We start from the raw sequence: 27,513 nt of genomic DNA on the forward strand, positions 1-27,513 counted from the left end.
GGTAGGTAGGGTGGTCACAGAGTGAATTAAATTGTTTATTGTAATTGAAATTTTCCACATAAAATGCTTACTGATAAAATTTATGTTGCCTCTTCATCACTGCGGAAATAACCAGTGGTGGAATGTAGCCGGTTCGCACCGGTTTGCTCAAACCGCTTCCAAAAAATAAACGTTTGCATAACTGGTTCCTGGCCAACTCTTTCGAGAGGACCTAAGATAATCACCGTACGCAGGGTTGCCAGATGTGGCTAAATTTCAAAGAGAACCGGTGGCTAACTAGATTGAATCTCACCACTGCAAAATAACCCTGTCAGGTCATAGCACACGTATCAGTCATAGCAAACGTCAGAAAAAATAAATACCCGCTTACACATGAAAATTAAATATTCTTCGCACAAAACGAAAACTGTATAATCGACATCAAGTGTAAAATGTCTGCATCACAAAACCATCACAGAAGTTTTCAGCACCAGGCAATGCAAAACACTAAGATAATGTCAGGTGTTACATAATTATAAGCAGTCTGCAGAATTCTTTTTTTAAGTGTTGGGTCTTTTCTTGCTGAATATTAAGTCATGATTTCTAGGGCAAGTTTTTATTGACCTAAAAATCCCAAAAAATTGACTTTATTGACCTAACAAAAATTTAACTGAATGAACCGTTGTTTCTTGTAGGCTATTTTATATTTAAAATAAGGCTACATTAACGAAAAAAGAAAGAAGATTTAGTAAATGTTCTTGGAAACTCTGACGCGTCAAATAGAAGAAACGCTACAAAATTTACACGGCAAGTACTGCATAAGAGGTTTCTTTAAACGTTGGATCTACGTTGCTTGATGCGATTTAAAAAATGATGCCTAAATACGTTGAAATAAAAACAACTTCTCAGACAGCAAAATCCGCCTGTTTTAGACGTTGAATCAATGTAAAAATGACATACTTTGCTGTCTGGGTTTCTAGCAAGAAAGTCAGTGCAATCAACCTGTACAGACGTTGAATCGTCACAAATTAGAACCGATGACTCGCTGGGATTTTGCAAGCTCATCAATAAAGAAAGCTGAAAGGCAGGTTCACACTAATTTGGTCTTGATGAAAACCACGCAAAAAACAAGCAATTCTCTTGAATTAAAAATATCCTGAAATACATATGCGAGGATGCTTAAAGGTGGAGAAGTTTTCACCAGCTTTTCCTCAACACAAGTGCACAATAATGTCTACGCGAAGTTTCTACAGAAGCTTACAACACTGTTTAAAAATTAACATCATATACGCAAAACCAGAAAGGTGGTTTACTCCTAACGTTATTTTTATATTGCTTTATTATGAATATTACACGATTAATAGTAAATGCACCAAACGGAACAAAGAAGACGATACCTACAGAGGAGATTGTTACATTGATTCAACGTCTTTAGACGTTAATGTAAAAAACAGTTGATTTTCTGTCTGGAAAGTTATGGAAGGAAACAAAGGAAGCTCAAAGAGTGGAAAAAACACCAAAATGTAAAAACATTCACAGAAATTTGTATGCCCTTTTTGAATCGCTAATGCACTAAAATCACTGCAAAAATTACGTGTTGCTTTGATAAGTTAGCTAACGGTAAAACAACATCTGCAGGCGTTGAATCAATGCAAAAAAGATTAATTTGATACACGGACATCGCTGAAGTCCAAGAATCAAGTTCAAACAAAACATCGACGCGAGATAATTGTAAAATATCGACAAAATAATTGCAACGTGTATTGCGCATGTTTGCTTTCGCAAAAACTCGATAAATTTTACGTCAATTTTTGGTTATGATTATTACATTGGAAATATTGAGGACGTCACAAAAATTAGGCTAAATATTATAGAAAAAACACAAAAAAAAATAACATAAAAATACCAATACACACACTTGATCGGCAAATCCATATACATTCCGCGATCCGTATATACGGTATGTCGCACTGACACCATACTCAACGTGTATTATAAACATGTACAACGTAGAACTACATAACAGAAGCTTTACAAACATACAGAAACTGAAAATGGTGCCTCGTGCATTGCTTGTTACGACAGTAAAGATGTGGAAGAATGTTCTTTGATGGCAATCAATCACGTGGCAATACCCACAATGCATCTGTTTCAGGAAGACACAACTTTATCTGGCCAACTTGTGAGGTAACTTCACTATAAAAACACGTTGATAAAGCATTAAGTCCATAAATCAGTCGGAGCAATGGCTTCTTTTGTCATGGCATCAGGCGTGAGGTCTTCGTCGGTCAGGAAATGCAGAGGAAGCAAGACTAAGTATCCCTTGACCTGTACAAAGGGACAGCCTTTAATATCTAGTGTTCTACATAGTACGTACGACTTGAAGCACGGTAATTTTTTTCAGCATTTAAGTTGCAAGATAAGTTAGGCTAATAATTTCTCAATATCTATAAATCCCCTAAGCATTAGAAATATACGTCTAGAGCACTTGGCCTTGATTTTTTTTTCCTTAGCATCTATGTAGTTTTCTTAACTAAGAGCTATGACAAAGATTAGATGAGCCGTAATAAAAGCGAGGACATCCATGCACGAAATGACCAACTCTTGACAGCAGTTAGGCTTATTTACCAAAGTTGGTGGTTTTTGAACACGCTATATGTTTTGTTTTTTTATCATCGACTTTTTAAAGAATGGGTATCGAGCAGTTGGCATCACGAAAACCCAAAAAAGTTTCCAATGCATACCAATTTGAAAATAATTACTTACATAGTACTGTATAATGTAAAATTCAGTACTTCAATCCTATTACACTAACGTATTCGGATCACAGTTGAAGCGTCACCCCTATTGTCATAATATTGTTCATCACCAAGCGAATAGCACGGTTCCAAAAAGCAACTCAGCAGTCTGATTTGCTGTCTGGGAGCAACCGGTTATATTTGTTGTGACGCCAAACATATCACGCAAATCTCCATCTTTAGGTGGAACATGCAGAAAAAAGCTAAGTCACTTAATTTTACACAGAGTCTCGATAAACACAACAAACCAGTTGCTACTAAACGTTGCACCTCTCTTGTAGCGTGAGATGGGGCATGGCTAACAACGTAAATCAGTTATGTGATTAAAGCAATTCCTATACTCTCATAATGGGCCCAGTTTGGTCGTACAGTCTCCAAGTGGTATTGTACGTGTTTTTTCGTGACCCATAATATCTGATATAAACTTGGCCAGTCCCAAATTACGATTTTGTTAAAACGTATTTATGAGAAGATTCGGTTCAAGAAAAACTTAATTAGTTTGATAATTACGAGAGTATTCAGAAAAAAGGAAAATGCAAAAATAATTTTGCAGTAGAAATGAATTATATTCGGCCAAACGACAACCATTTCTGCTTTTAATACAGGCACTTCATCCCCATGCACCACAAAGGGTGTTGTGAAGTGATGTAACTGAAAATGTAAAAGACTAAAACTGTGAAGCACCCCACAGTATTTGTGACCAACCTTATCCAGTTCCTTCTCAGCGGCTTCAACATCGACATCACACAATGGATCCTTCTGGAAGTCGTGGATTTGCGAAAGTGTGCGAATGTAATCGGAGGGTACACACTTGAATACCTTGGATGGATCATATCAATTAGGTCGATTGTTATTGTAATTTAGGTATTGCACTTTCAGTGAACTGCAGTGTGTAAAACTAATATAATAACCTGGCTAAACGTTCGAAATTCGAGTACAAACTCGACCAAGCTAACTGACTGCAATAAAACACAGTGCTTTTTCAATAGTGAAAATCATAGTCGAGTAGGCCTACACGAGTAGTAAAACCATGATAGATGGTCTGCGATGTAGGTTAACACTGTATGGCACAGGTGTAATAATGACCGACCGTCTGCTCTTAAAATGCTAGAAATGCAATTATTGACAGATAAAATTTTAGAAATTTGGGGGACCATGGCCCCTTTTGGCCTCCCTTGGCTACGCCTATGTTGTAAACTATCGTTGGCGGAACATTGATCAAAAAAGCCAAAAGCTACTGCTGATCACAAATGAAAGACATCAATTTGATTAGTAATACGTGGATGCGATCGCTTTATAGCATGTTGGCGTCGATGTTAAAATGTTATAGTTTGGAAGTTGCCACTTCATAAAAATTGCAAAGAAAAGGTGAGAAAAAAGTATGTTAAGTAACACGATTTTCCTATTCAGATGATTTCAAAAATGCATTTCTTTAAATCTTCTATGATATTTTCCTTGAAAACAGTTTTATTACTAAACAGGTCTATTGAACAGTTAATTGTTAGAAATCTCTACCTTTTCATACACTGTTGTGTTGACTGCGGCAGTTTTTGTCCACACCTCCTTAAAAAAGTGATCACTGGCTACGTCTTCGACCTTGGAAGCTGCTTGGTGAGTCAAGGGGTCAAAGGTCGCGTGCGTGCCGTCGAAGTCTTTAGGTAAAAGACCGAGATGTTCGCAGAAACAACGCCGACGCAAAGCTGCCGCATATTTTCCAACCTCAACTTTCCTGGGAATAAAATACGTCAATAAAATTAGGCTGCCTGAGCAAACCAAAGTCTGTAAAACTAAGACTAAAAAAATTTGCCAATAGAAAAACTAGGCCTGAAAATGAAACTTCTAAGTGCTGCAGGCCAACGATCTTCGTTTAACAGCAATCGAAGTCGGAAGTGGGTATAATGAATGAGGTTTCTTATTACGGCTCAGCCATTATATCTCATATACCCTTGAGTAAATCACATTGTAATTTGTAAGTTTGATCCAGCTTCGTGCCATGTAGAAAAAAGTAAAACTATTGTAAACAAAAAGTCATCAAATGAATGTCCGTTGTAAACGCCCTCAAAATATATCTTCTGTTTAAGTTTGCTGCAAAAATCGAGTTGGGATCGGTTTGAATTTCGAAATTCTCTGTTTGTGGACATAAGGTGAGTAGTGACGTTGTGAACACTTACTTCCCACCCAACGTTGCAGGGACAAACTCGGTGTCCTCCACCAGCATCGCGACCTCGCTATCCCGCTGACCTGTCATGCTTCTGTCGTTGATGTTGGCGGAACCTGATTTACGAAATTCAATGAATGTATAATCATGTCAATACAGCGGGATCAAGAGAGACGTGGGTTCGATCCCAACATAAGTTTTTTATTATTTATTTATTTAGGTGATCATCGTCGCATATATGGTCATCTTACTGCAAGTCGACTTATAGCTTACGCACCAGAATTTTGTTTTTAAAATCATTCCACGTATTAAAATTAAAGAATAAACGTTAATCGTTTTCGAAAGCAAGGCGGCAAAATTAAACGTTGGAAGAAGCATAGATGCAGACACAAAGTTAACTTTTTGCTTAGCACACAAAAAACGCAAAGCATTAAAGATAAGCAAATTCAACTGTTTTTCAACCAACCATATGATGGAGGAAATTTAGCAAGAACCCAGTCAGCAAATCAGTCATTTTTTGACTGACTGAAATGACTAGTTTGCTTATTGGAGAGGCGCAGTTGGATCTTTCTAGGTATACGCCAAAGGCGACTACCAACCTATGATAACGAGTCTGTCATCCACGATCAGCATCTTGCTGTGGACGTAGATCATCTCCGTGAGTGGCTTTCCGTTTAGTTTCGAATGAGTCCGCAAGCCGCAGAAGGAAATGTACTTGGAGGTGTTGTGTTGGCCAACTGAAACAAAGCTTCAAATAAAATTTATTACGCAAGAAAAAAAAAACATTTCAAAAGAATTTACCTGCAATCTAAATGACTTAATATCGAGCTGGTAAGATTAAGTTTACTCCGGTAAAACAAGTAACACAACAAATAAAATATTGTAAACGCCATAACATTAGCTTACAAGGCGAGGTGTAGTCATTAAAATAAAGTATCACATAAAACAAATATGTTAGTTTTTAAGAATGGTGAGTCGTGGTAAAACACGTCATTTAAAGATTGGTATGATCAAGCATGGCCACCTGGAGATGTGGCCTGATTTGTCACATTTTGCGGATTTTGATTACAGCTACTGCTAGTGCTTGACTGACATTTTTTGAGATGTTTTTACTTTTTGCGGTTTTCTAATGACATAAAACTTTTTTGTTGCCTTGGGGAAGCAGTAGCAAATGAGAAAAAGTAAGTTAAAAAACGCAAAATCAGACTGTTGTTGAAAATTAACAGTCTGACTAAAATCTTCGAAATCAAATTTTCTTTGTTTTTCAACATGTGAGAATGTTAAAACCTACTGTGTCGTCTGGAGAAAAGAATAAAGAAAGCGTAAAAATCTAATTTTTAGAAAAATTTATTTGAACGTTTGTCCAAAGTTAGAAAAACCTGGAAATTTCTGCAAAATGTGACAAATCAGGCCATATCTTTAGGTGGCCATGGATCAAGATAGACAAGCCTCATCAAGTCAGGACGAAATGCAAACTAAACATCCAGAATAAATTTAAAGAAATGAATTAAAAACTTAGAAAATTAGTACAATCAGTTGTATGTTTAGTTAACTTGGGTGTGGACTTCACGTGTGGAGTTCCACAAGGAGAAATATTCGGGCAAAGCATAAACACAAGCTGTTCATATCTCTTTTGCACTATACTCACTAGCCTCGCTTAGATCCTCCATCAGAGACCCCGTTCCTCGACAGATGCTTTTATACTGCCAATGCAAAACTGTGCGAATAGCTTGACTTTTTTTCTGATTGCTAAAATTGAAAAAAATGACATGATTTTCAAAGCATACGAGCAACAAATTGAAAGACGTTTGGTCAAAATAAGCTAACAACAGAAAGGTCATGTAAAGAATGCAAAGCTTGCACACACCTTCCAGTTCACATTTCAACGTCAACCTTATAACAAGAAAGTTTGTGAACCAAACCTTGACGAGATTATTTCAGTGAGAGAACTAATAAGTAGCAAAAGCTTTTTATAATACAGCTTCAGTTTTTCTACTTTTACAATAGAAGTAAGAAGAGATCGTTTTTATTTGATTTTTTTCAACAATTTATAGGAACGATAAAGCTTTGGTAGAGAGTTTGCATTTCTGAACCATAGACAAGTAAAACAAAGTAACCTGAGCGGGTTTAATGTTGTATGTAATACATTATGTTAACCCCGTTAAAGTTACTTTGTTTTGTTGGTTTATAGGAAAGACAGTGCAACTTTCCCGCAATAACCGTTCAGTTTGCAACACTGCATATCATAATAGTATCCAGGAAACTCAGCCAGTGCTACAACTGATCAGATCTTAATCTGCAAAGCAAACACAGCAAGGGCGTAATCATTAATTTCGTCAGCGATGATAAACATCGTCTGACGAGTGATATTTGCTGGGTTTCCTCACTTGCTCAACAAATGTGTGCTAAATTCTCGCCGGCGCAGTTAAGAAAAGCTGCCAAAACACGCTTGACTTTTGTAACATTTTCTTCCAGGAGGAAACTTTTAAAGTAAATACCTTCCATACAAACGAACTAAAATATAAGCGAACCAGAGAAGTTAAGTACATTTTTAAACTATTCTTATTGCATGGTCTTCAAACCTTTCAAATTATTGTCAGTATGTTCAATACAGCAAATGCAAAGAACAGCGTCAAAAGAATAGTGTTAAAAGTTGAACCCTGGTAACCGGCCACTACCCACCTGATATCCCCTTCAAAACCAGGTACCAACGGCATCACAACGTACACTTTGAAGTTCTCTTGCTTGCGGTGGGCTTGGACGATCCTTTGGTACAAAGCCTCAGCGATTGTGTTTCTAACTTGATGGTGACCACGACAGGATATGAAGAATTGGTTCTGTGTGATAAGAAGCAAAAGTTTTTAGTTTATAAACTTTCTTAATAGATAACCAGCAGCAAAATTGGTTCTTTTTACATCGATTTGAAAATGTAGCCTCAAATATAACATTTCCTCAGTGAGATACCGCAGAACACGGTGCGCATAATAAGTACACAGAAAATTGATCGGAATTAAAATCTTGAACCGCACATGATTTAAATGAATCTACTGTACGTCACAACTAACAAAAGTTGACTTAAAAGTGAAAATGAATGTATTTTACGGCATCGGAATCTCTAAGAATCTCTGCCAATAAAAACTAAAGAATCTCTAAATAAAAAAAGAAAACTTTCAAAAAGAGTGAAAAAATTTATTTCCAGTACTTCAATATAAATGAAGTGTTGAGATTTTTCGATTGCATACAGGTAAGCGTTTTGTATGGATCTGTCCACTACGCTCACCCCCGCCGACCATTCACAGGAGGAACGTATAATCTGCAAAGTTGTGACAATGAAGTTTGTGATGCAATAACGAAATCAATTGCAGATGAACGTAATAAGCAGGATTGAAATCATCAGCACTTGTAAACAAAAGTGCCATGTACACTTATAACATACAGTATTACACAGATACAGACGCTTTTACTGATATACGTGGAAGATTATTCACAACACAAAGTCTTAGGTGTGACGAGCAACGTAGGTTTCTCCAGAATATTCCAAAACAATTAAAACCTTTGGTTTACAAACTTAACTGTATAGTGCCGGTCTTAGGGTATTTCGGGCCTTGTGCGGAATATGCTTTGCGGGCCCCAATGACAATGATCCAATCAGTAGCGTAGCTAGGTATTTTGAAAGGGGAGGGGGATTTTGACGGCCAGTGGGGGTCTGGGGGGCGTCCCCCAAAAAATTTTGAAAAATTACTCTAAATTTGGTGCATTCTGAAAGCATGTTCAACAAAAATTTGGGTATGAATATTACTGTAAAATGGTGCTGTCCGGTGGTGGCCCGACGCGACAATCTCAGCGCTTGCCTCACCCTAAAGCCGCAACTGACTCCAAGGATACCGGTACTTGCTTGTGAATCGAATTTAATTTTTTCCATTGGAAACGGCAAAAATTACTGCATTTTCTGAGTAAATTGCGGGCCCTGTGCGATCGCACGGTTTGCACACCCCAAAGACCGGCACTGCTGTATAAGTAGATATAAAACTACAGTGACACGTTCAGTAATAAATATTAGAGGAATGCTTTGGCTAACGGTAGACAAACCAGAACTTGAGGGGCAAAACTTTATCGGTTTCAGCGAAACGTCATGTAGGGCTAGTGCCAGTGCTACTTAAACGTTTATAGCGCGTACCGGAAGAGTACGTCATTCGGCGTACCGGTCATACATTTCAAAAACGACACTGACAAGATCAGGTTTAGTTTAACAAGATACAGCAAGCAAATTGGCAAACAATCTTTCAACACTGTGACCCTTTCAATATCAATTTTGTACGAATCAGAACAGGAACGATTGTCACTTATTTATGGATATGTCCTAAAGATTACGCTTCGTTATATGAAAAGTTAACTTGACACTACTTTTGGCTGATTTCAATTTGCAGCCAAATGCAAAATTTATACGATATTTAGCTTATCACAAAACACCACTGTAACAAACACATCCTTTCATTTATGTATCATTAATTTCTTATTCTTATTATCTTATTACTTTTATTCAAAATCCAAAAAAAAAAAATATGCAATGATCAAAAAAAGGAAAAAATGTATTGATATAAATGATTTGGTTACCTGTCGTGAAAAATAAACAAATTTATTTTCACGCGAGTCAGTTCAATCTTCAGCAGTTAAAAAAACGATTTTGGTTTGCAAAATCGTCTGCAGTTACGTTAATTCAAATATATAATCATATATCAAGTCAGTGAATATAAGTGAAATGCAACAGGGCTATCCATGTCTAACGCTTTAATATCATGGCAAAGTGCGGAAATTATGCCGCAAACGAAAACAACCTGAGCATGGTGGAAAACATGCTGTTCAGTACAAAACGATATTCAATGAATTATTTTCAAAACTTATCGCGTGCCAGCAGTGAAGTGCTTGCGTACCGGCACTGGAAAGCGTATCACAGTTTGAGTGGCATTGGGCTAAACTAAAGATAACATAATGAGAACATGCGGTGGTAAACATGGTATGTTGTATTGAAATCAAGCTACAGAAGTTGGTGTTTTAAAGTAAACATGTTTACGTAGCGATTAAAAAACAAACTCGCAAAAAAAATTTAGTTCCATACACCTTTGATTTCCAGCAATGCAAAAATTTCTGAAGTGGGTAATATTGTTCAAACATAAAATCACTCGGCCAACTTTCCATTTTCCGCATGAGAGATGCTGGATAGGAAAACAATAGAAATATAGTGAAACGGACGTCACAGAAATACTATGACGATAATATTGCCTTCACAAACCTGGCAAAACTGCTTCTTAAAATTGAATTGTAAAATTGTTGTGTAATTGTTGTAATCGCACAACAACAGTAAATTGTTGTGCGCTGCCGAACAAATTCTTTGTGTTAATTTTTGAGAAAATAGCGCACAAAAAAAATTTTTTTTTTCGGTTAAAATGAATGTTGGTGGCGATTTAAACAAAATTCCTTTCAATTCTAGTTATACGGCGTATAATGTACTGAATCAATATTCATTAACGTGCTATATGCTCATCAAAAAACCAGAAACACAATAAGGATATTGTTTCTATTTTAACGCTTGTTTAGTGAAAATACAAGTGATTATGTATTAAAAACATAAAATTAAAGTCTCTACAAGCAGAAATAAACAAGACAACACACATTGATTTAAACTCAATACTTTTTGTTTAACCACAAAAAAGTCTAACAATCAAACATTATCCAAACATTTGAAAAATGCTATGGCTGCGCTTCTCGCTCATTTGACTCCTGAAAGCGCTCTTTCCAATAAAAGCAGTTTATATTTAATCAACGTGGAATGATGAAAACACTGTAATGGCCATCTACCTGCACTTTTGTCTTGACAGCTTCAGGTAGCACCAAGTCTTTGGGGATTTTAATAAGATCATCGAAGTAGGTTTTTGGAAGCAAGAAAGATATGTGCTCTCCTTTCTTTGCTTTTTGAATCTATGAGAAAGTGTTAAAATTGATAAATAATTTATTCTTGGACCAAATCTGGGTTTACTCATTAGCATATCAGGTCACTAACTTTAAAACCTGATCATGAATTAATTCATCATCGCACGATAGCAAGGTACTTTCCCAGAGAGCAAATTCCGTCATTTTGCATTGATTCAAGTAGACGTTGAATCAATGCAAAATGGCGGATTTTGCTGTCTGGGTTAGTAGATGACAGAACTTTACGATAAAATTTACAACAAAGATTTGTAGTCAAAAATGCAGAAAATACACAACAGCCTTTCTATCTCTCTCACAGAAATGCATAGAATGTTTCTATTTCCTTGCTCGAAATTTTCTGTTGAGGCCAGTCAAGTATTTATGAACTAGAAGTGGACATTGTATCAAAACTGTTACAAGTGATTGTATGTTATTAACTTAATGAAACAGAAAAATGACTTGCGTTATTTTAAACAGTTACTTTCGTAAAGTTCCACCGTTGAATGAAATGTCTTGCCACATCCCTGGCAGCCTTTCCATAAGTGACACAGGCGATGTCATGCCATGGCATCCGTGCCACTTTGTTGCGATCAATCTCGTCTGCGTGAAACACATTTCTTAGGATAGCCGAGACTCGATATGTTAATAGAAGAAACTCTGAACAAGAAAGTTTCTGAAATTTGAATAACTGAAATTCTATTTGAATAAATATTAATGATGCAACACATAGATTAATGAAATATCTTACACACATTGAGTTTTCGTGATATTTTTTTTCTAAAGTAAGATTACAACCGACTACTGCTCCCCACCCTCAAACGGATCGTCCAAGTTTGTAAGATCCTTGAGAATAAAGTTGTTGTAGTCCTTTCCAATCCAAAGTCGCGCTTGACTGGCTTGTTCCACTTGACTGACCATGGCTTTGTACTTCTCCAGATACATTGATCCCTCGCCAGCTTGCTTGCCATCTAAAAGGTGAACTGTTTTTTGATAAAAGGTTTTGCAATTTGATGAGATTCACAATTTGCTAGTTATTATCAACCAAGTCATTACGGCAGCGATTTAACCAACCGAGCTATCCCATTGTTTTTGAAGTGTTTTAGTCTACAGGGTTTATTCCATCCACCAGATGTCGCTGAGTAGAGAGCTGTCCGTACACTGCTCAAGCGCATAGCCTACCCTGTTACTTCTTCATTGTAATCTTAGAATTATTCAAAAAAGTACAAACACGAATAAACAAAGTAGGATATTTATTTATGAAAGGTTTAGACTTTAACTAAACAAATCGAGCGTTTTTGGCATTCATGGAGCTAAAAGTTAGTCATTCCACACTGCAACACCCACACTCAATATTCAGGAACACACAGCCTTTATTGGTACCGTAATTTTCATATGTTAAAACAATTCTAAAACTGTCGTATTAATTGGATGTGGTCTGTAGAACTGATTAGTTGTTAACAACTTATCGGGCTTTGTGTTTTTCCATTTGCAGCGTCTTCTGAAAATTTAGCATTATTTCGCGTTTATTTATTGTTTATATTTAAGTAAAACCCTGGTTCGAACTTCAATGTACGGTAGTTCACTTCCCAGACAGCAAATCAACTGATCAATGCAAAAACGGTTGATTTGCTATTTGGGTAATGACATAAGCTGACAAATCAGGTGTCTACAGACGTTGAATCAATATAACAAAAATTGGCAATAAAGTGAAACTGGATAAAAAGTACCACGTTGATAATACGTAAGCAGAAATTGACAATTACAAATGGTGCAGTGGATGTTGGTATCACGTAAATTGATGGGCAAACTACACTATTTCATGAAGAACAAAAGCATTCTCTAGTCCTCATTAGTTCTCGTGTCTACGAGGTGCATAATAGCTGTAGCGGGTGACTTGATACAAGAGAAATGGTTTAAAGTTAGAAGCAAATAAAGCGCACAGCACGTAACCAACATTGACTAAATTTCTTTCATCGAATGCAGCCTGCTCCAGCAACCATTGCAAATGTTAGCAATTGGTACATCGAAAGTCGTTAGTATAGCTAACAGCCATGCTCATACAAAAGGTCAAGTTTGCGCATTTTAACAAGTTTTCAACGTTAGCAGTTCATGCAAGTGATTTACGCTTTTTGGTGAAGTGCTTCTTTTATTAATTAATTTTCAGAATCTTTCCAAACAGAGTCTAGATCAAAAATTCAGTTTGCAAAGCAGGCATATCCTAGCTAGTCCTTTTTAACATTGATTGAATGTCTCATCATCAACAGTATCATAGCCGATGCGGCCTTTGATGAACTAGATGCTCAGTTCGTAAATTTTTCCAGTGTTCCCTTTGTCGCGCAGTGTCCCAAAGTGTTCTTGGTTGGCTGATTGATGTATTGAAATTGGATATAAATGTTGTTCGTTGTCTGCCACGAGCATGTTTCCCGAGAAGGCGGCCGCTTAGACAGAGATTTTCGAAATCTTCTTTTCTGATAATGTGACCGAGAAATTTGAGTTGCCTTTGAGTTATGTTGTTCAATAGTTCTTTATCTTGATGTACCTGGTTTAAAACTTCTGCATTTGTGATGTGATCAGTATATGAAATCCTGAGCATTCTTCTGTAAAACCACATTTCAGCTGCTTCAATGTTACGCCTAGTTTCTGTGTTGAAGGTCCATGTTTCACAACCATACTGGAGAACAGACCACACTAACACTTTGAGAAGTCGCACCTTCAGAAGAATAGAAAGCTTGCGATCCAATAGAATAGGTCGTAGTCTATTAAAAGCGTCTTTAGCTAGGCCTATTCTTCTTCGTATCTCTTTCTTACATCGTGCGTCCGCTGTTAAGAGATAACCAAGATAGTTGAAAGAAGACACTTGTTCAATTGTGTTGCCTCCCTGGTGAAGTACAAAGTGGGGTTCAGGACTATGTTTGGAGATAGTCATGCATTTTGTTTTTTTGTCATTAATTTCAATTCCATATTTTGCACTGATGTCTGAAGTTTTGTTAATTAGTGTTTGTAAACCGTTCGGGGATGTCGCTATGAGCACAGTGTCATCAGCATAGCGAATATTGTTTAATGAGATGCCGTTCACTAAAACTCCCTCATCAATACCTTCTATTTCTCTGAGAATCATTTCACTATACAAGTTAAACAGATCTGGTGACATCACACAGCCTTGTCTGACCCCACGTTGAATTTCAAAATATCTAGACAGACCTTCCGGTAGGCGAACTGCAGCTTGTTGTTGGTAATACACATTCTTAATTATGCGCAGGTCCTTGTGATCAACGTTAATGTTGTCTACAGATGTTATACAGATGTTATATCCATGTTAAAAAGGACTGATACGTTGATTGAATTAGCTTTTCACGAGTGAGGAGATATTGCCTTCATAGTACAAACCCGAATCCCAGTCCCTCAGATTTCGATTCAAAAGCGCTGCAAGTTTGAGCTAACAATAACTGGTTTCTTAGCATGGCAAACACACCATGAAGAGATTTATAGCAACGCATCCAAAGTGTATTTTTGATCCAATAACAATCTAGTTCTACAGTCTACAAGAAAATGTACTTTCTTCATAGAAAATGTTATGTCGTCAAATGTTTTGAATTTGACCAACGAACGCTAGGTTTCGAATTCTGAAAAGTATTAAACTATTTCTTACTTGGAGGTGTTTTCCGGGAGACGTTTTCGCCAGTAACCAAAGGTGTATACTCATCAACAGAGCCGTAACCTGCAGCAGCGAATTAAGCATGCAACAGTAAGCTGTGATTAGTGTGTTAGTACAATTGGAACTAGGTGATAGCAGGGGTGGTCAATTTCAAGCATCAAGCGGCCACCGAGCAAAAGTGATCGTGCATGTTAACTAAATGTTGACTGATGGATTAAAGGTGTGTGACCGGAAAATAAACGCAGGGATTGATTCATTTTCAATGCCAGTAAATTGCACTGAGGATAAAAAAAGTTTAGTTTTCGAAACGTGAGCTGAACATGAGTTTAGTTTTAGCATCTACATGTTCGGTTCTCTATTTTTTCATTAGATTGACCTGCGTTTCAACTATTTTGCTCCTACTAGAGATATTTTTAAAAAGCAAAACTTTTTTTAGTCGATGTAATCAACAACTCAATGAAGTAGAATAATCTGTTACATTGAAATGTTTGGCAAACAAAATATTTCAACGATTCTTTTTATTGGTTGCCCGGTGACGTATGTTTGACCACCCCTGATCGATAACGCCATGAGTGGTCAAGAATTAGTCAGTGAAGTAATTGAGGGCAATTGAAAGTAACCTGTTCTGTTCCGTAGATTAGACCATGGCCACCTGGAAATGTGGCCTGATTTGTCACATTTTGCAGATTTTGATTACAGCTACTGCTAGTGCTTGACTGACATTTTTTGAGATGTTTTTACTTTTTGCGGTTTCCTAATGACATAAAACCTTTTTGTTGCCCTGGGGGAGCAGTAGCAAATAAGAAAAAGTAAGTTGAAAAACGCAAAATCAGACTGTTATTGAAAATTAACAGTCTGACTAAAATCTTCGAAATCAAATTTTCTTTGTTTTTCAACATGTGAGGATGTTAAAACCTATTGTGTCATCTGGGGAAAAGAATAAAGAAAGCGTAAAAATCTAATTTTTAGAAAAATTTATTTAAACGCTCGCCCAAAGTTAGAAAAACCTGGAAATTTTTGCAAAATGTGACAAATCAGGCCATATCTTTAGATGGCCATGATTAGACTAATCAAAAATATGGTGAAACTCCTGTGTTTATTTATAAATAATTGTTTACGTTTCGTCAACAAAGTGTAACTGAATTCATCTTGGATGTACAATTATTAAAACAGGTCCTTGATGAATTCAATCTGATCTCATTGACGAAACGTCTAAAGTGCATCAAGCAACCACTTTTTTCATGAGTGATTAACCCATGAAAAACTATCACGTGATCTATCCGTGTGATACTTTAACTGCTCCTTTCACCGACATTCACTGAACGAAGAGAGCAGCTTCGAAGCCAATAGCTCACTTACGCAGGTTAAACCTTAAGTTTCTTACACCTTTAATATCATCCTTGTTTTCATCGCTTTAAGAATGGATCAAAAGAAAACCATCGCAGTGGTAAGAAAAATTGTTACTACGGGTATTTTCCTTCGATTAGATTGGTTTCTAATATAATTTAAACCTTCACTGAACTTGTGCGAGGAATTACATAACCAGAATCTGTAATACACACGTCAAAACAGCGATAGAAAGCTTTAAAAATTATGGAATATTCACAGCAAAAATAATAAAAGTTCACTCTTCAGCCTTGCTGCACAGAAATCCAAACCCAACGACAGCAGCTTTCGGTGCAAGGCAGAAAAAAGTACCTGAAAACGCGGTGGAGGCTAACGCGGATCCTTCCCTCTTTACCGGGGACTCTTCCGGATTCCTATCAGGCACTGATTGCTCCTGGAAGAAAACAAAGTCAAATTTTAGGCAAAACACCTGGCTCACACTAAGAGGAAGAATCTGATCGACAGAATGAATGCGCACTGAAAGCAAACGATCACACAGTAAGCAATGGATAAATCCAGCTGTGCTACGGTATAAAATTATCGTACAAATTGCCAAAAAAAAAAAACGGCCTTATGTCTTGAACCGGTTTCTAAGATTTAAAACCACATACTGTCCATCAGTTACAACAAAACTGATCACTGTTTGTCCAAATTGCTTTGGTTCAATGTTACAAAAAGACATTCTTATTGATATTATTCAAAACTTTTCAGCAATTATGCTGTGAAACGAATTTAAGGCACTCAGTGGTCGTATGATGCAAACAACAATCACGATCATCGCACACACATTCGGTGCATGGAACCGCGTTGCATTGATTGTGTTAAAAGGAGCGATCCTCCTGGCACCAGCCCAAGGCTGAGTACTCACTATGGGACAGCGAGCATTGCAATTCGGTAACTATATCGGCCAGGTCAGTATCCTTGTTAACCTTCATTACAGAAAAAGCTGCATAGCCGAGTGGTGAAAGCCCTGGAACGGCAATCGAAAGGGCACCGGTTCGACACCGCTCAAGAGCATGCGGCTGTGTCTGTGGCAGGACACTTAAAGACATGCCTGAAGGTGGACACGAAGATTGGCTTCCTTGCCTTCCCGTCCACGTAATCCAAACCTTCAATCACTGGGTGTAAGCCTGGGTGCGGCAAACAAAAACATAGAATAAGCGAAAATTTAGTTTATGTCCCAAACCTTTTTGGCTTTGGAAAGAAATTTCTTTATTTTGTCTCCCTTTTTTGAGCCTGCAAATAGTGGTCGTTTCAGCATTAACAAACGGTAAATATGTAAACTAATGATCACAAATTCAAATAACCAGTACGAAATCATGCCCTTTTCTAATAGTCTATGACCTGTCCTTCAATGAAATGTGTAACGCTGTCTTGCAACTAACTTTGCATGGCGTTAGGTTAGCCTATGATTGCACGGGATGACAGACTGGTGATTTTGCGACTGTTGTAAATACTACTCTTCAAAACAAATCTCATTGCGGTGCACATGGGAAAGAACACGGAAATGAAACAATGTATTTATATTAAAACTAATCAAACATTAATGCCTTGAGAAGGTCTTCAGCTCATAAGACACTTGCGATATCGAACACTAATTTCGGTCATTTTCTGAAGAAGAAATATATAAACATGAAATGAATATTTCACGGGGCGTGGTTAAAGATGTAAATGAAATTATCCGTTATCACCGTGTTTTGACTCATTTTCATAAAAGGTGGTAGCTAAAACCATGATCTTGGATCGAAAACGTCCAGGGGGTGCTGAATAGACATTAGCGGATAATCCACGTTTTGCAATCGGGGAAACTGAAGTCCTGTTTACATTTGTTATCGCAAAAGAATCAATAAAATACGATACGCTGGTTGTACATTAGATCAGACTAGCCTCATCGCAAACGGCTAATTTTACCAGATATCAAGAACATTGCCAAAGTTCGGTGATCGTATCATCGTACCTGCACTTCCATTAGTAGAAGGAGCGATTTCCTATAGAAATACATTAAACAAAGAATTATTCTAAACGCAGTAAAAGCTATGGGTCACCCAGCAAAGACAAACAAAAATATACAGGTCGAGCTTCTTGGCCAGCTGTTGCTAATTTGACAAATACAAGATGCCATAAAAGCAATGCTAGTCTTTATGTACCTCCCATGGTGTATCGTTCGTTAATATAAAGGTTTTAGTTTTCAAACCGTGAAAGTGAAATTCATTTAACCTGTAACTTAGTGCTAATTTCATTCAGCAATGCTTAACTGAGAGCAAAAATTACTGTAAAGAAAAAGAGTTTCGAATTTTATTTTGCGTTGATTTGAAAACATAGCCATCATCAGTAGAGCCCTCGTGCATGCGCGCCAATTTTTGCTACTGGTCATGTTTGAAAAGCATTTATTTAAAGCTATCTGGTTTGAATACTCACATTCTACAACTCTACACTTTTAAACGTACAGAAATGAAAGTAATCGTATTCTCCAAAGTCCAAACCAAGAAACAGAGTTTACCTAGCACAGTGGTTCCCAAACTTTTTTGAACGCGACCCAAATTTGAGTTCTGTTAGCATCTAGCGACCCAAGACACAGGTAACCTGTACAGTGGCGTAGTCAAGGGGGGGGGGGGGGGTTTGGGGGTTACAACACCCCCTTTGGCACGTGTGTGACGTCACGATATTGAGAATGATGCTTTCAGTCTAAAAAAAATTGCCTAATTTTAAACAAAATTGCATTAAAAGAGCGAGTTTTGCCAATAATAAACATTCAAAGATCTCAGCCAGGAATTAGCAACAAGAAAACACAGAGACTTAGCTTTATTTCCGAAAAATGCCGAAGAAAACATGATCTTATCCTTTTGCTATGTTACCGGACAGCACCATTTTACAGGAATATTCGTACCCACATTTTTGTTGAAAATGCTCTCAGAATGCATCAAATTCAAAGTAATTTTTCAAAAGTTTCTGGGGGAGGGCCCCCACACCCCCCGCCGCTGGGTGGTCAAAACCCCCCTTTTCAAAATTCCTGGCTACGTTACTGAACCTGTATAATTAATTTTACCACTCCACTGTTTTTGCAATCTTTGCCTGCTATAAACAAGACACAGACAATCAGTTGTAGGGTGGTCTGCTGTAGCTCGTCTTCCTCATGAGACTAAGCAAAAGTGCTAGATTCGTTGCTGAGTCGAACCGGCTTGGCTCCAGTGCCTTGTCGGTGCTTAAAAATACGCTCATATTTTGCATGCATCGGATGTATCTTTAACTTGTTCTTCTTTAAGAATTCGTTTGACAACATTTTGCATCACAGCCTACGTAGTGGCTTGCCAGCACCAGGGTCGCAGAAAAAATGAACTTCAAATTAAGAAAAAATAGTTTAGAAATCTTAAATTGTCAACTTAAAGAATAATTTACGTTTCCCGTGATTTATTGAAGGAAGTGACTGGAATGCCGGGAAAACTGCTTGCCATATTGATTTTGATAAGAGAAGCCAAATAAAAGCATACTATGAAGCAATAATTGTCGATGTTGGGATTAAAACAACTCAATAGAAAAAAAAGTTTATTTATAAATTAATTTACAACAGTCCGATTTTGGCAGATTTGGATCGTCTCTGCACGACCCATTTTTTGACCCTTTGCGACCCATGTTTGGGTCGCGACCCATAGTTTGGGAACCACTGACCTAGCACAACTCAATTATAACACCGAAAACAAGCTTTTCTCTGAAACGCGACAAGTTTGTGATAAAGCTTGTCGATAAGCCCTTTCGAAAATGGTCTTGGAATGATTTTCTGTCAGAGAAGAATATCCGACTATTCATATTTAATGACGTTTACAGCTAAATTTTTGCTTCAACGCACGGGACAACAAACGAGATGCTGACCTAGCCAGTAAAACAGATCTTTATTAGCATTGATTCAGCGTTTGCAAACGTTGGATCAATGCAACAAATGGCTGAGTTGCAAACTCGGAAAAATCTTTACAGATGACTGAGATGAGTAGCATAGAGCAATGTTGAGGTAATGTAAAATGGTTATCTTTGGTTTTTGAGAAAAAATTATTAAAAACGCAACAACACAGCTTCACTCCAGCTAGCAAAAGTTGATCTTTTCATATCGTTATAAATCAATGTAAAAAAGGCAACTTTTATAGGCGGCAGTGTTTGCAAGAAATTTGAAAGTCCAACTTTTGTGGACGGACTTACCTTCTCTGGCATTTGGTCTTTGGACACTTGGCTCACAACACCCATGGTCATCGCTCCAAACATGCCGAATACCATGCCGGTGGTAGATGGGCCTGCAGGAGATGCAGTTGCTTTCCCCCCTCCTGATGATCCGTCCGTAGCTGTGCACTAAAAAGGGGATGACAATTATGAATTATGTTATTACCCAGGTAGTAAAACTCCATCTTCACATCGTATTAAGGTCTAGCGACGTTGAAATAATGTGAAAAAAAGGTTTTGGTGGAAAGTAGATCATTTCCCCAATACGAGATGGAAAAATAGTAAATGTGGCCCATTTTCATGTCGAAGACGTTGACATAGCGTCAAATAAGTTGATGCATTTCATTTTGAAGCACCGGTAGCATTAAGCAGAAACTAAATTAAAACAAATAAACATGGTAAATGGATATTATATATGTTTATATTTTGTTAAAATGGTGTTGAAAAAACATCAATACACAATAAATAATTCCAAATGATGGTATCTATATATTTCTTGTGACTTCAAACATTATATATCAGCAAACAAGTCATTTTAGAATCACACGAATGGAAAAGAAAAGGATCCGGAAAAATTTGGTCATGTACCGCCAAACCCACAAAAAAGAACTTTTTCTCAGGTTTTGCACATTTTTATCTCTTCATTTTATCTCTTACATTTACATTAATTTTTATCAGATAAAAATTACATTTTTATCTCTTCATTCTCCGCATCTCAATAATTAAATCACTGTAGTATATCTAACTTGCAGTTATTCAAATACATTGTACGGCTCTTGCATGAACCTATGCGAACACTAAAAGAAAACAAAAAAATCACAAAATGTGTAGAATATTAGTTTAGTTGGTTTTAGTTCTGATCATCTGGAAAATAAATGGAAGATTTCTACGATGGAAATGATGTTGGTAATAGTCTTACGTATGGAAGTAGCAAAAATAATGATGAAACGATAACAAAAAGGATTCTATCCCAACTCACTTCGGTGGCTTCAGAGGCAGGAGATCCAACATCAGTTAGTTTATGATCCTGATCATCCCATCTTCCATAACACAAGTCTATGCCTCCTACAAAGGCTATGACCTGATCGATGACGGCTATCTTCTCGTGATGGGCCCAAAGCAGAGACTCGCCTGGTAGAACAGAGATTGAGGAATCACAATGATGCTATTTTAAAGTTATATGCAAAGAAGTATAATGAAAAAAAACACAGCATTTATGGTCTTCAGACGAGTGGTGATATTTCACTTCGATTTGACAACAACTGCACAAATCGATGACAGACAGACAAATAATGAACACAATTACATGTGGGCTACAGTGATAACACATAGAAAATGATCGATAACTGTTAGATCGAGTCGGAATACCAAAGCGTAATCAACACAAGGGAAACTCTCAAACGTAAGTTTATCAAGAATGCAATAAAAGCGCCTCTCAGTGTTGAATGCATCAACAGCGGATCGTTTAAGAAGCAGATTAAGCCAGCCGTCTGATTGAAAAATCGTAAATTTGATCGCGTCAGGTTTATATATGGATCAGTAATCAGTGGATTACAGTTGGTACATCCGATAAGAAATTAGTCAGCGAAGTAAGTTGCTTCGTCGGTGGGTCATCGACTATTGGACATTGGTGCATCCAAACCTGAATCTATATGAAAAAATATGCTTTCAATCTGATGTATTTCTTATCTGCCTACACGCCGAGGCCAATGTACTCGAACGAAAGAACATGTTTTGGAAAGCAAGGTTCTTGAATTGAAATGTTCAAGCGTGTTCTTCATGTAGCGAACAGCTTTCGTGTGGACGACGGATAACTAGTCACTCTTTTGCTCAAAGCAACGTTAAAAAAAAACTAAACCAATCATAGACATTACGTCTGAAGACGTTGGATCAATGCAAAAAGGGCTGACCTGCTGCCTGGGAACCAACAAGCAGTTGGGCAACGTTTTGACATCCGAGTAATTTTCTATCTGCTGTTAAAGATTAACAAACGGTATGGCCCAAAGAGTATTTGACCCACGCATACCAAGTTTTGTAAATAATGTACTACAGGTTCGCTTACATCAATTTGACGTCAATAAATCCTAAAAGTATGCTAGTATTTTGTGTATCAAGAAAGATCAAGAGATAGCTGACCATGAACGATAGCTGTGTTGTCAGGATGTTCGATATCACAAAGCACAAGCTGGCAACACAGAAAGGTAACAACTTGCTGAAGAATAAGAACAATCTGCATGGCTTGAACAGCGAGACCAAACATTTAACATCGGCATGCCGTCCCACATCACAAAGTCTGTACTTTGTGCATTGATTCAACGTCTGCAGACGTACTACTACAACGTATAATGTAAAGCTTGATGACCAAGATGAGCAGCGAAAGTATCTTGTACATAATTTAACTTTAGCACCTGGGGATATGTCCGGATGCCTCATGACGCGGATGTTCTTGGAATGGAGTTTCATCAGAGTCCGCTTCGTGTATGCGCTATCAAGTCCAACTGCTACCTCCACTTCTTTGTAAAGTTGGACATAAATTTTCACCCCTTGCGCCTAAAAGGAGTCGTAAGATAATAATATAATAGAAGTTTCAATGCCATATAATACTAGATGTTACAAATGTGGTGTCATTGAACCAGAAAACCCAAATTTCCCTTTTTTTAATATACAAATTTGTGAATTTTGTTGCATAAAAAAGTCGATGCCTCCTACTGCATTTATGTAATCTTGTATTCATTCCTTTATCACAATATGCATCACGCTTCCGTGGTTTTTGTTGTTGTGCTAGCCACTCTATAGACATGTATCTTAACATTAGAATAAACTGTTCAAGCGCGTTTCATCCCAAATAAGGTGTAACAGTATATCCCGTTTATTAATGGGAGCGAAAGAAAATTTGGAAGTCATGTGGGATTTTTCGTCTTATTTCTCTTATGAAGTTATAATTACCACTGTAGTTTGGATACAATAACACAAAAATAATCAAATTCAAGACAATAATGACGAAACAAAATGAGAAGTTTGGAATGTGTGATCAACACCGACAGAGAATTCGGTCATTTTTACATTGATTCAACGTGTGCATACGTTGAATCAATGTAAAAATGACGGATTATGCTGTCTGAGCAGGCACCGCAAATAGGAGCGCTGAGTCTATTTGAAAGTAACAACAACCGCCTTGCTTGCAGCCAACTATTTGTCATGAAACTGACACATAGACTAAATAATAAAAGACGCAAAATATGATTTTCCATTCCTTTAAAGATGAAGAAAGATTGTAACATAACGATAAAACATGAACGAATTTAATAAAGTATTAAAAAATACGAGTAGAAGCACTCTACGCAAAGTAATATAAAACATGGATTGCAAACGGAGACTTGATGACCGCAATTGAGATGGCGCTGACAGATAGCTACAATGTTTAATAGTAGGTGTGTAAGTTTGGTGAAGGCGTAAATCAATATTTAATGTGTTCCATTGATTTTTCTTTTCAATGAATGTTTTAAGCTATCTCAATTACGTCACATTTTTTCTTTTCATGTTGCCAACTTTGTGCGATGGTACATTATCTTTTACATGGTTATGTTAAAAACAAAAATCAGAAATATATAAATTAAAAGTCGTCATCGCTTGAAATCGATGAATTTTACGGTTGAATATTAACCTGCAGTGCAAGTAAACTGGCCACTAGTTCACTTTTTATTTCTGTTATTATAATATAATTACAGAGGCTAACAATTTGGCAAATGCAAAAAAAAATGTCCAAGTGTTGCCAAACTTTAGATATTTTGAATTTTTCACTCAGAAAAATAGGTATTGGAGGAAACATCTGCTGTGTTTACTGAAGATGTTGTCATGTTTGATTTTGCACAAGATACAAATATTTAAATTGGTGTCAGATAAAAAACAGTGCTAAAACTATCTTTCCAAAACGTAACACGTTGTATCTAGTCATCGTTGAAAAATAAAATCAACACTTTAAAGCCGAGTTCTTCTTTTTTTCAAACGTTTTTAGATCGGGAATAAATAAACATCGTTATAGATAACCATCTCCTAAAAATATATCGACAATAAAAATTATTTAAGAGATGACTACCTATAAAGATGTTTGTTGAATTCAGTTCTGGCAAACTAACAACACAAAATTGCTTGTTGTTAGTCGGTGACGTCAATAAACATAGCAACTCTTTATTGCCTTACCACGTTTTAAATGACATTGATAACCTGTTGTGTTGTTCAAAATAGACCCCCAGACAGCGAAACGTGCCTCACTCAGGTTTTTTTCAACGTTGCTAGACGTTAAATGTAGTTTCAGTGTAGCCAGGCGTAAAAATATGTAAAAACAGCAACTTTCACTGGCTGATGTAGGAGGAGTAGGCCTAATGCATTCTTAATGATTATTGGGCTTCGCAGTAAAGTACAAGCTTGTGGTGGAACAAAAACTTGGAAAAGCCAAAAAAACTAACAAACAAGATACATTATAAAATTACCGCTTTCCGTTTCAAGACCATATCCAACCGCCAATGATCTCCGTGGGTAATGGGACGCTTTAGGTAAATCTCAGGAGACAGCCACCAATCTGTGATGAAGATTTCCTCCTTGGCTTCCTCCATTGCATCAGCAAGAGCATTGAAATAGGTTCTTCCATCCACAAACCTTGAAGAGGATCTTGTGAGGTCTCACCAGGTATATGAGTGGTATTTTTTATGAAGTTTAACACCTCATAACAAAGCAATTTTTTGTTGTTGCAGAAATAACAGTTATCTGATGTTTGAAATGATCTACTTGTCCAAAAACAAACGAATTTATGCCCATTAAAATAGTGTTATCCATTTGAAGTGATATCGTGAAAAAAGTCACATCAAATAATCTAGATCTCGACAAATCAATTAGCTGGCATTGATCAAACATCGATATTTGCTGCAAAAATTGAAAGCTGTCCCAAATAGCTTTTTATCTTTGCCTACAAGAACAAACCAGCAACTAAAATTGTCTCTTTAACATCGCTAGACGGCGAAACGATGTAAAAAAGGTAACTTTTTATAGTTGCAACATAGCTATGATAAGAATTTGAACTTAAGAAAAAAAAGAATAAAAACAAAGAAAAGTTAATTTGAAAAGTATGCAATAAGCCAAAAAATAGAAATAAAATTGAAAATTTGACTATTTCTTAAATTGTACAGAAAAAAAATCAGATATAGAGCAAAGATATCTTCAAAACAGTTAAAACCTTCTTAAAAAAGGTAACTTCTCTGCAGCTCTCACCAATGGGCAAGTGAGTTTTCTCTGACAGGAGCGAAGGACTGTAACCTTATATCAGGGTCAGACAATCCCGCACTGTGGGTAGTAATACAATTTTCAATCGCTTTCTTCCACTCCAGCGCCTGCCTATCGGTCCAACAATTCACTTTCAAGCTGTTAACAAAACGATGGAAATTCAAGCTCTCTACAGTAGAGAATAAAACCCTTATTTTTTTATGTTCCAGGATGAGAGGTCGGCCACTTGTTGATCAAGTGTATGTCCCAATCAAAGATGGCATCTTGCGACTTCAAGGCTGTTTGTACTGGAAATTCCAGAATACAAACAGTTGCCGTTGAAGATGAAGCTTTCACGCAGTGTATGCTTATACATGTGAAGCCGATACTAACGAGAAATTTAAAGACGGTGCAAAAAGAAATGAAATTATGCAAAACAAAAGTGACCGGTAATATTGAGCAATATAATTAATCAACTTGGAAGTATCGACCTCGACTTGGGATTGAAGTGCTCAACTAGCTGAAGTGATGCAACAGATTGCATTAATACCACAAAAAGAGTGCTTAATAGAAAGCATGAAGTATTAAAAGAAAAACGCTTTTTAAGTAGGGCAGACAAAATATTTTTCACCTTCCCCTGTACAAACGGTTAATATACAAACATCCAGCACTTTACATTGTAGTCACAGCACTTTACATTGTAGTCACAGCACTTTACATTGACGTCTGTAGACAGACGTTTAATCACTGTAAAAATAAACAATTTTCTCGACGAAAAGCTAACAATAGTTAGAAAATCACAGTAAATTCTGTACTCAATGCAATGCATGCCACCGTTTGGGTTATCATACCTTCTGGAAGAATTGCTGATCACTAATTTGTTGGATGGGTTTCGATGAAGAATGGTTATCAAACTGTCGAAAAGCAATACACCTTTGATCTTATCTTGGTCAGGGCCCAGATAGGCAACGAACGTGTCTTTGACGACCAGCCACCTGAAGAAAACAACGTTACCGTTGCAAACGAGTTCATATTTGAACGCAACCAGGTGACTTAGCTCGATTTATGTCCATGTTTATTTTTCTTTCAGACGCATGCCGTCCTAAAAAGTGTCTTTGTCACAACTAACCTTGAGTTAGATGCATTAAATAGCTCTTTTATCACCTTACATAAGATGCGAGGACGACTGAGATCTGCTTAAGGGAATTCCTGTGTTGTCGTTTTCGTTGCATGCGATGTTCTAGCACGGCTTAGCTGTCAACATCATGCTGAGTAATGCTCGTCACGTGCTTTGTCTTATCATGTTTCGACTTTCTACTTCAGGGCGCATTGTGACGAATTTCCCAACTTTCAAAAGATCGCAATGTTATTCGCACCGGCTTGTAACCGAGTCGGCAAATCAACTATTTTTTTACATAGTAATGCAAGGCATGCAGACGTTGAATTCACGCAAAGATTACATATCCATAGAGTTCACGTAAAAAGGATTTATTTTCTGACTCGGTAAACGTTGCCGTTTTTTGTTTCCGCTTTGAAACGAGGCAAAATAACAAAGTTGCCGAACAGTATCCCAGAGAGCAAATGGAATCTTGTTTACACTCATTTAACGTCTGCAGATGTTGAATAACGATCCCTTTAACCCTCTGACAAACATCCAACGCTAAGATAAAGACACAAAGGGTAGAAAAGTTGAGAAGGCTGCCACAGGAAACTTGCAATGAATTAAAAACCAAAAAAGTCGCACACTCTAATGAGTAAACAATTCCCAACATTTCCTATCAACTGACAAATGCTATGTAAACATCGTCTGATAAAATGTACATCAGGCAAGTTTTTAACAGCCTACGAGTACGACTATATCAATACAATACGTGTTCTTTAGGGCTCAGCATATCGTAGGCTACTCATTTTACTGTTTACACTTTTCGTCGGTTTATCGAGAGCTCTCGAAGTACCGCACGAATTAACCTGGCTACATTTCAGTAAACACCGGTTTAAAGTGAAATCTTTTATTAGGCTACGAGTTCACAAGGAAATTTAAATAAAACCAAGGCAAAGCATTTGGTGTTGAAACAAAATGACTCGAATTAGTTTTGCCTTATGGCCTA

General features: G+C 37.1%; 1 protein-coding gene across 1 annotated transcript in view; it reads right to left on the minus strand.

Moving 5' to 3' along the window:
• Positions 1-71: 71 nt before the first annotated feature.
• The window catches only part of LOC145782700 (phospholipase D1-like), a 42,050-nt gene continuing 14,608 nt past the window's right edge, over positions 72-27,513 (minus strand). The window contains exons 8-27 of the mRNA XM_082594451.1: positions 26,257-26,400; positions 25,415-25,564; positions 24,640-24,805; positions 22,558-22,699; positions 21,129-21,280; positions 20,132-20,278; positions 17,901-17,931; positions 17,130-17,179; positions 16,256-16,337; positions 11,715-11,870; positions 11,384-11,502; positions 10,792-10,911; positions 8,138-8,248; positions 7,618-7,772; positions 6,584-6,684; positions 5,535-5,672; positions 4,949-5,051; positions 4,293-4,506; positions 3,483-3,596; positions 72-2,307 (exon numbers count right to left, since the gene is read on the minus strand). Coding sequence (XP_082450577.1) covers positions 2,200-2,307; positions 3,483-3,596; positions 4,293-4,506; positions 4,949-5,051; positions 5,535-5,672; positions 6,584-6,684; positions 7,618-7,772; positions 8,138-8,248; positions 10,792-10,911; positions 11,384-11,502; positions 11,715-11,870; positions 16,256-16,337; positions 17,130-17,179; positions 17,901-17,931; positions 20,132-20,278; positions 21,129-21,280; positions 22,558-22,699; positions 24,640-24,805; positions 25,415-25,564; positions 26,257-26,400 — 2,503 coding nt within the window. The 3' untranslated portion in view covers positions 72-2,199. The remainder of the gene's footprint in view (positions 2,308-3,482; positions 3,597-4,292; positions 4,507-4,948; positions 5,052-5,534; positions 5,673-6,583; positions 6,685-7,617; positions 7,773-8,137; positions 8,249-10,791; positions 10,912-11,383; positions 11,503-11,714; positions 11,871-16,255; positions 16,338-17,129; positions 17,180-17,900; positions 17,932-20,131; positions 20,279-21,128; positions 21,281-22,557; positions 22,700-24,639; positions 24,806-25,414; positions 25,565-26,256; positions 26,401-27,513) is intronic.

Source organism: Aplidium turbinatum, chromosome 14, assembly GCF_918807975.1.
Source record: "Aplidium turbinatum chromosome 14, kaAplTurb1.1, whole genome shotgun sequence".
NCBI classification, from domain to species: domain Eukaryota; kingdom Metazoa; phylum Chordata; class Ascidiacea; order Aplousobranchia; family Polyclinidae; genus Aplidium; species Aplidium turbinatum.